This window comes from Mandrillus leucophaeus, unplaced genomic scaffold (genome assembly GCF_000951045.1).
Source record: "Mandrillus leucophaeus isolate KB7577 unplaced genomic scaffold, Mleu.le_1.0 Scaffold251, whole genome shotgun sequence".
NCBI classification, from domain to species: Eukaryota; Metazoa; Chordata; class Mammalia; order Primates; family Cercopithecidae; genus Mandrillus; species Mandrillus leucophaeus.
This window is the reverse complement of record NW_012102599.1, coordinates 2,290,025-2,299,432: the sequence shown is the minus strand read 5'-3', so window position 1 is coordinate 2,299,432 and position 9,408 is coordinate 2,290,025. Positions and strand designations below refer to the sequence as shown.

The window sequence follows — 9,408 nt, the reverse complement described above, 5'->3', positions numbered from 1 at the left end:
GACAGAGTGAGACTCTGTCTCCAAAAAAAAAAAAAAAAAAAGGAAATATAATTTTACCTGTATCTTAAACTCCCTGGTATTAGAATATAATGCCATGTAAAGCTTAGCAATACTGATTTTTTTTTTCCTATAGAGAATCTTCTAGTATATATATTAGCAAATATTTGATGGATGAAGGCGCACACCTCCATATATATGATCCAAAAGTACCTAGGGAACAAATAGTTGTGGATCTTTCTCATCCAGGTGTTTCAGAGGATGACCAAGGTAAGGCTTTGAGTCTCATGAATCATTTTGAGTACAGACCTTAAAATTTTTATCTTTTGGAAACCTTGGGTTGTTCAGTTTTATCATTGATATCATTGGTAGGCCTTCTTTTAAACCTCGTTTCTCTGAAATTAAAGTCTTAGGCATAATGTCATCAACATTGATTTGAAGTGATCAGCTGTGGACTGGTCCATTGATTTTTCCAACATATTCCACAAAGCCCCAAAATTCCAAGGAGATGATTCCAAGGCAGAGTTTGGGGCCTGCCACCATCACTCCCACTGATGCTAAAATCAGATTATTCCCAACTCTTCTGCAGTCCTCGTGTTAGAGTATCTATAGTACTATCCCCCTTATGTGTGATTTTTCTTTCCATGGGTTCAGTTATCTGCAGTCAATTGCAGTCTGAAAGTACTAGAAAGAAAATTCCAGAAATAAACAATTCATAAGTTTTAAATTGTGTGCTGCTTCATCCTGCCTGGGACATTTATCATTCCTTTGTCCAGCATATCCACATTCCACATGCTACTCGCCCATTAGTCACTTAGTAACTTTTGGCAATCAGATTCAAAAAACAAGTATGTGTGTAAGTACATATGGGGTTCAGTATTCTCCACAGTTTCAGACATCTACTGGGGATCTTGAAATGTATCCCTGCAGATAAGGGGGGAACTACTGTAATGTCAAATAACTCCTTTCTTATTTCTGTTTTTTTGTTGTTGCTGTTACAGTGTCCCGGCTCGTGACCATTTCCAAGGATCCATATGAAGCATGTGATGGTGCCCATGCTGTTGTTATTTGCACTGAGTGGGACATGTTTAAGGTAAGGTAACAGAAATGATACTAAGGAAAATTCTAGAGGTGTTCCACTATCAGCTGAGGTTGAGTATGTGTTCATGTATGTGTTTTTTTTTTTTTGAGACAGAGTCTTGCTCTGTCACCCAGGCTGGAGTGCATTGGCGCCATCTCGTTCACTACAAGCTCCGCCTCCCGGGTTCACGCCATTCTCCTGCCTCAGCTTCCTAAGTAGCTGGGACTACAAGCGCCTGCCACCACGCCTGGCTAATTTTTTGTATTTTTAGTAGAGATGGGGTTTCACCATGTTGGCCAGGATGGTCTCGATCTCCCGACCTCGTGATCCACCCACCTCCGCCTCCCAAAGTGCTGGGATTACAGGCATGAGCCACTGCGCCCAGCTCATGTATGTATTTTAATTGTTCCTATGGTTTGTCTTTACAGGAATTGGATTATGAACGCATTCATAAAAAAATGCTAAAGCCAGCCTTTATCTTCGATGGACGGCGTGTCCTGGATGGGCTCCACAATGAACTACAAACCATTGGCTTCCAGGTAATCATGATCCTGGACCCTTTTTCTTCTTTTTGTTTGGTCTTTAGTGTTTGATTCAACAACTGGGGACTATAATCTAGTCAAGTTGACATCAAAAGACCATCACAGCAGGTCAGAATATGTTTGGCTGATTAAGATGATACCTAGGGAAGTTCTAGGGCAGTTCTTTTGGGGAACCAAATCAATATCAGAAGTTTATTTCAACAATTAGGAAAGTGCTCATTTGCTTTTTAAACCCATTGTGTGGGTTTTAGAATTTTCTTATTTTCCTTAGCAGTAACCTAACTCTGGGGCAACATGTCAGTTCTTTAGGAAGTCCCTTTGGGATTTTTCTGACTACTCTACTTCCTCCCTAAATTTGTGATCTAAAGGTAGAGAAAGAAAGAGGTCTTGGTCAATCAGCAGGTGTTCATCCTATACCTCCTGAGTACTCAGCACTGTCCCAGTGCTGTGAGGGGTCTGAATGAAATATATGGGAGTTTCAATGGTACTGGCCCGCTTCTGATTCAAAGTTTATCAACTGGCCAGGCATGGTGGTTCACACCTGTAATCCCAGCACTTTAGGAGGCTGTGGAGGTGGATCACTTGAGGCCAGGAGTTTGAGACCAGCCTAGCCAACATGGCGAAACCCTGTCTCTAAAAAGAATACAAAAATTGCCGGGCGTGGTGGCTCAGGCCTGTAATCCCAGCACTTTGGGAGGCTGAGGCGGGCATATCACAAGGTCAGGAATTCGAGACCAGCCTGGCCAATACTGTGAAACCCCATCTCTACTAAAAATACAAAAATTAGCTGGGCGTGGTGGCACACGCCTTTAATCCCAGCTACTCCAGAGGCTGAGGCAGGAGAATCGCTTAAACTTGGGAGGTGGAGGTTGCAGTGAACCAAGATCACACCACTGCATTCCAACCTGGGTGACAGCGCAAGACTCCATCTCGGAAAAAAAAAATAATAGTAATTAGCCGGGCGTGGTGGCCTGCGCCTGTAATCCCAGCCACATGGGAGGCTGACGTGGGAGGATTACTTGAGCCCGGCAGGCAGAGGTTGTAATGAGCTGAGATCATGCCGTTGCATGCCAGCCTGGGTGACAGAGCGAGACCCTGCCTCAAAAAACAAAAAACAGCTTGTCAATTATGGAACATTCGGAAAGTTGACAGAAGCCTCCACCCAGAACAGTGTATTTGTATGTTACATCTATTTCAGTTCTCCAAGGAGTCCCAAAAGTATTAATAAGAAGCTACTTTCCATTTCCTTAGAGCAGTGTGTATATGGGGATAGGAGGATGGGGAGGTGGAGTAAGTTAGGGAGAATAAAAAAATATGCCAGGGGATTGCAGTCAACGTAGTGCCCATGCAGAGCAGAAAAGCAGCAGTGTTTGATAGCTTGCTATACACATCTCAGCACCAGCTATCTTGGAGAGGTACAAGTAAGGCCTAATCTGCTATTCAAAAATATCTGATCTGGTTCTCTTAAACCTCTCACCAACTTGGTGAAGGTCCTTATTTAGAACTCAGTGCCCATTTCTCCTTCATGAGAGATTTGCTTGTGGAAAGAATCAAATGGCATCCTTGTCTGGGAACTCTTCCATCCAAGACCTTGGGGACTCTTCTATTCCACCCCTCCCTAGTGAGTAACAGCATGACGGTTTTCCCCGGTCATGACTAAACTCAGGAATGTTATTTTTAAAAGGTTATTTGCAAGGCATAGACACATTTTCTGTCATTCCTGTTTTACTCATCTAAGGGGAAACATATGTAGAGAAATACATATTTTAAATGATTTTAAGTTATTGTAAAAGTTAACTTTCCTAGTGAGGATTAAAAAAACAATTAGGAATGGAATCACTAAATAAGGAGAATTTGTAAGTCACTAAGACAACTGGTTAATATAAAGCAGAAGCCCTTTTTTTGTGGTATGAGTCAGAATTAAATATTAATTTATAATTCAAAAGACAGGAAAATTGAGTAGTATATTTATCTCTGCTGTGGAGGGGAGATAAATTCATGACCGTTGAAGTAGTATTTTTAATAAGAAGATGATTTTGAATATATGGAATAAATGAAAAATGTAATAGGCAAAACAAAAATTGATTATCATTTAGTGAAGGCTGGCTTGTTGTATGCTAAGCACTTTACCTAATTTAATACTTACCACAACCCTTTGAGTTAAGTGGTGGTAACACAATTTACAAGTGGGAAGAAAGACCTGGAGAGTTTAGGTAATGCAGCAGGTGCCAGTCAGGATTCCAGACTCCGAAGTCTGAATTCTTAAGAATTATGCTGTTGGCAGCGCACGGTGGCTTATGCCTGTAATCCCAGCACTTTGGGAGGCCAAGGAGGGTGGATCACGAAGTCAGGAGTTTGAGACCAGCTTGGCCAACATAGTGAAACCCCGTCTCTACTAAAAATACAAAAACATTAGCCTGGCATGGTGGTGGGCGCTTGTAATCCCGGCTACTTGGGAGACTGAGGCAAGGAGAATCGCTTGAACCTGGGAGGCGGAGGCTGCCATGAGCCGAGGTCGCGCCACTGCACTCCAGCCCGGGCGACAGTGTGAGACTCGATTTCAAAAAAAAGAAAAAGAATTATGCTGTTACAAACAGGGCGTAGTGGCTCATGCCGGTAATCCCAGCACTTTGGGAAGCCAAGGCAGGCAGATCACTTGAGGTCAGGAGTTCGAGACCAGCCTGGCCAGCATGTAAAACCTCATCTCTACTAAAAATACAAAAATTAGCGAGGCGTGGTAGTGCACGTCTGTAATCCCAGCTACTCAGGAGGCAGACAGGAGAATTGCTTAAACCTGGGAGACGGAGGTTGCAGTGAGCCAAGATCGTGCCACTGCACTCCAGCCTGGGTGATAGAGCAAGACTCCATCTCAAAAAAAAAGATTATGCCGTTAGCTTTTGCAGGATTTTTAGTACAAGGGAAATTGAAATGAGAATGGAGTTTGAAATAAAATATGAACTCACTGGAATTTGGTCAGTTAATTTCATGCATGTTTCTAAAGACAGTGGTGGCACATAATTGACTACTTTGAGGGAGTCAGGTGTGGGGAATGGCAGGAGTGAGAAAGTCTAGATATGAATATTAAAATGAAGTGTAGATTAATTCTAGAAACAAAAAATAGGGAAGAAACCGAAAATCTCTCATAGCAACCCAGACAACTTGAGAATCCTTTTCTAAGAAAAAAATCTAGATTCCCCCTGGTCCCATTTCGGTACATTGTAAATTCTTACACTTATATAATTGTTAATAGTTCTCTTAAAATTTTTTTTTCAGATTGAAACAATTGGCAAAAAGGTGTCTTCAAAGAGAATTCCATATGCTCCTTCTGGTGAAATTCCAAAGTTTAGTCTTCAAGATCCACCTAACAAGAAACCTAAAGTGTAGAGATTGCCATTTTTATTTGTGATTTTTTTTTTTTTTTTTTTGGTACTTCAGGATAGCAAATATCTATCTGATATTAAATGGTAAATGAACCAAGTGTTTTTAAGGAAACAAAACTATTTTTTTAATCATCAGATTTATACTAGCTATATGGGTATTAGCATATCTGGTAATTATGAATCTAGAATTTTTTTACATATTTTTATAATACTGTTAGCTCAGTTATTGGATGAGTGAAAGATAATCATGTTGGTTTTAATAGTGTCAATTTTTGTAAAATAAAAATTAAACTTCAAACACTTTATAAATTGTCCACAGGCCGCACTTTAATATCACATTATAAAGGGAAGGACAGTCTTCATTTTTCCTGGTTATTGGTTTGCTTGTCATTAAAGATGTATTTTGAATCCATGAAATTGCTATGCTAAATAGCCTTTACATGTATGGTCTGGTTAAAGTTTCTTTGTTCCTTTTGTTTTAATAAAATGTGTCACTGATTTTTTAACTCAAAAGGATCATCACTGTTAATTTGTAGTCACCCCAAATATGGTTAAAATATATATTTTTTTAATCATAACGAGAAAATTAGTAGTAGTGTTTCTTTCTCTTCCCATTATTTCTTGGTTTTTCTCACTAATCTTTTTTTTTTTTTAAGTCCAAAAGCCAAAAATATTTATCTTGGTTTTACATTTTAATTTCCATTCTTAATTGTAATTTTTTTCTTTAAGGAAACCAATATAATCTCATGTATAAAAACTTAAATATTTTACAAGTTACGTATAGCATCATTATAAAATAATTTTGTTTTCCGTCTGCTTTTTTTCTTTTTCTTTTTTTTTTTTTTTGAGACGGAGTCTCGCTCTGTCGCCCAGGCTGAAGTGCAGTGGCTGGATCTCAGCTCACTGCAATCTCCGTCTCCCGGGTTCCCGCCATTCTCCTGCCTCAGCCTCCCGAGTAGCTGGGACTACAGGTGCCCACCACCTCGCCCAGCTAGTTTTTTGTATTTTTTAGTAGAGATGGGGTTTCACCGTGTTAGCCAGGATGGTCTCGATCTCCTGACCTCATGATCCGCCCGTCTCAGCCTCCCAAAGTGCTGGGATTACAGGCTTGAGCCACCGCGCCCGGCCGTCCGTCTGCTTTTTTTCTTATGTCTCTTGTTGAGTTTTATATTTTCAGTGATTATTTCTGCTTGTGTTAGATCATTATTAAAATGTATCCGATGTCCATTTGATACTTGTGCTCTGCTGAGAATGTACAGATTGCATTAAACAACCCAGGTCTCATCCTTCAGGAATTTTGCAGTTCAATGAGAAGAGGGAGACAAATATAAAGATGAGGACAGAAGCATCTGTACAGATAAAAATTCCATAAATAAAACGTTCTCCATCAACAACTGTATGGGTGTAATTTTTGTCAATGCACGAGTAACTGAGTCATGACAGCCTGACATTGGGTGGGGAAAAAAAATGACACCTCACTTTTTAGAGAAAAGGATATTATATTCTCTCAAATGATGCAACAAAGGGAGGGAATTTAGCAAATAAACATTGGCAAACTGTAGCCCATGGGTCAAATCTGGCCAGCCATGAGTGAACTAAGAATGGTTGTTACATTTTTACATGGTCACATGTTAAATGGTTTGACCAGGCATGGTGGCTCATGCATGTAATCCTAGCACTTTGGGAGGCCAAAGAGGGAGGATCACTTAAGGCCAGTTTGAGACCAGCCTGGGCAACTTATTGCCTAGGCAGTAAGACCCCGTTTCTACAAACAAAGCATAAACATTTTAAATGGTTATACGAATCCCTACATAATATCCTCAACTTTACCTCTTGGCTGGCAAAGCCTAAAATATTTCCTACCTGGTCCTTTAAGAAAGTCTGCATACCTCTGAAAAAGACAAACACTAGAGTTCGGACATAAGGTGAGCCTTTACTCATAAGACTTTGAAGTGAGGATGAGTTTATTAATTAGAATTTGCTTTACATTTATGCTTGAAAATATTCTTGTATTTTACTTAGTAATTTTATATTCTAGTAAAGGCATTGTAAATCCAAAGATATATGAAGATGTATGCTAAAGCAGATAGAATTAGGCACTTGTCCAAATGAGGAATTTTAAATTTTTAAATTTTTTTTTTTTTCTATTTTTAGACATCTAATGCTATAGATTCTAACTTTTTCTACTCTTGTCTAGACATACCAAATGCTGGCCAAAAAATTGCTTTTTTTTTTGTTTTTCTTTTTTTGTTTGTTTTTTGGTTTTTTTTGAGACAGAGTCTTGTTTTATTGGCCCGGCTGGAATGCAGTGGCACGATCTTGGCTTACTGCAACCTCTGCCTCCCGGGGTTCAAGCCGCCACGCCCAGCCTAAGAATTGCTATTTGGATATTGCCGAATCTGTAAAAACACAACAATAAGCAAAATCCTTTTAAACAAAGGAATCCTGAGTTCATCTCATTGGTGGAATGAAGCAATTCTGTAGCAAATAAATCCTTTGAAAGAATTACAAAAAGAAGAAAAAAGAAATAGGTACTTGTGCCAGGTGCACTGGCTCATGCTTGTAGTCCCAACACTTTGGGAGGCTGAGGTAGGGGACACCTGAGGTTAGGAGTTTGAGACAAGCCTGGCCAACATGGTGAAACTCGTCTCTACTAAAAATGAAAAAAAAATTAGCTAGGCATAGTGGCACGCATCTGTAATCCCAGCTACTCAGGAGGCTGAGGCAGGGGAATCGCTTGAACCTGGGAGCCAAGCTGGCACCATTGCACTCCAGCCTGGGCAACAAAAACAAAACTCTGTATCAAAAAAAAAGAAAAAAGAAAATAAAGAAATAGGTACATGTTTTAAATTGCAAGATGTTTCAATGCCTGGAACTGATAAGTAAACAATTATTGTAAGATATAGTTACTGGCCGGGCGTGGTGGCTCATGCATGTAATCCCAGCACTTTGGGAGGTCAAGGTGGGTGGATCACTTGAGCTCAGGTGTTCACGACCAGCCTGGGCAACATGGCGAAACCTCGTCTCTAAAAAAATACAAAAAATTAGCCAGGAGTGGTGGTGCATGCCGGTAGTCCAAGCTAATTGGGAGGCTGAGGTGTGAGGATCACTTGAGCCCAGGAGGTCAAGGCTGCAGTGAGTCAAGATTGTACCACTGCACTCTAGTCTGGATGACAGAGTGAGACCCTGTCTCAAAATAAAACAAAAACAAGTTACTGCTAAATGGAGGAAAATGGGCAAAAGAGGGCTCATAGAACCAGATAAACTTGCTGTTTGAAATGGGAGGAAAAACTCAGTAATTAGGCATGTAGCTTAATAGCAATTTGAGACCTTCATGTGAAAAGCTGAATGAAGATGGTTAGTCTTTTTTCTCTCCTCAACCAGTTAAAGACAATTTTTTTTTTAATGATACAAACTTTCAGTTTTTAAAAATATATATATTTAAATGTTTATACCTGATCCCTACCCCCAGGAAAAGTTTCGATTTTTTATTAGCTAATATATTTTTGGTAGGGCAGATGAATATTGGTAAGATTATTAACTGTACTTAAAACTGAAAATAACATATGGACATGATAAAAAGACATTCACATAGATACAAAAGAATATATAAACAAAATCTCTCTCCTACAATTTTCTCTCCTACAGTTGCACTTAAGACTTCTTGGCTAAGCTGCCCGAAAGCCTTGTTTTTCCCGTCTGTAAAACAGATAATCCATCTCTAACTCGAATTGTTATAAAGATTACATGAGATGAATGTTTACACCAAGATCTTATTGGCACAATGACTGGCAGGCACTGAGCACTCCTGTTAGCACCATAACAAGCTGGTCCCACTGCACCAGAACCACGTGTAGGCTCTGAAATCACTAAAGGGACAGTAATTAACACTGAACATTTTGGGCAGGCACCGTGCAAAGTCCTTTAGGTGCATTTTCTCATCTGTTCCTCACGTAAGTCTCTGTTTCACTTCATTTTTTACTTCCCCATGTGATTCTAGGACTGATTTAAGTCTTTTGAGGTAAGTTCTGATCCTGTGTTTCAGACTGCAGGCGGAAGGCTCAAAAGATTTAGCAGCTTGCTCAGGGTCACACCTTAATAAGTGGCAGAACCAGAATTCAGGACAGACTATGTGACTTTTCTCTCCAACTCTTAATATTAGTCATTCTGCTTCTCTGGATATATAAAGGTGCCCAGGTAAAAGTCATTCTTCTCAAATGCAAAGAGTTAACCAGCCGTCAGGCCAATACTTTGTTATGCAGTACTTGTCACTGGTGCCTTATCTTCCTATTTCTCAAGAAAAAGCTAAAAATCTGGATTTGGTGGTTTGATTTTTTTTTTTGGAGATGGAATGTCTGTCGCCCAGGCTGGAGTGCAGTGGTGCAATCTTGGCTCATTGCAACCTTCA

At 39.9% G+C, this 9,408-nt stretch overlaps 1 protein-coding gene and 1 long non-coding RNA gene across 2 annotated transcripts in view; one reads left to right on the top strand and one right to left on the bottom strand.

The window, feature by feature from the left end:
- The window catches only part of UGDH (UDP-glucose 6-dehydrogenase), a 27,157-nt gene extending 22,052 nt beyond the window's left edge, over positions 1-5,105 (top strand). The window contains exons 9-12 of the mRNA XM_011983558.1: positions 134-267; positions 999-1,090; positions 1,507-1,617; positions 4,894-5,105. Coding sequence (XP_011838948.1) covers positions 134-267; positions 999-1,090; positions 1,507-1,617; positions 4,894-5,004 — 448 coding nt within the window. The 3' untranslated portion in view covers positions 5,005-5,105. The remainder of the gene's footprint in view (positions 1-133; positions 268-998; positions 1,091-1,506; positions 1,618-4,893) is intronic.
- A 371-nt stretch (positions 5,106-5,476) lies between these two features.
- Positions 5,477-6,396, bottom strand: LOC105542149. The gene is made up of 2 exons (XR_001006427.1): positions 6,139-6,396; positions 5,477-5,816 (listed from the first exon to the last, which is right to left on the bottom strand). It is a non-coding gene; the product is annotated as an uncharacterized LOC105542149 (long non-coding RNA).
- Between the last annotated feature and the right edge of the window lie 3,012 nt (positions 6,397-9,408).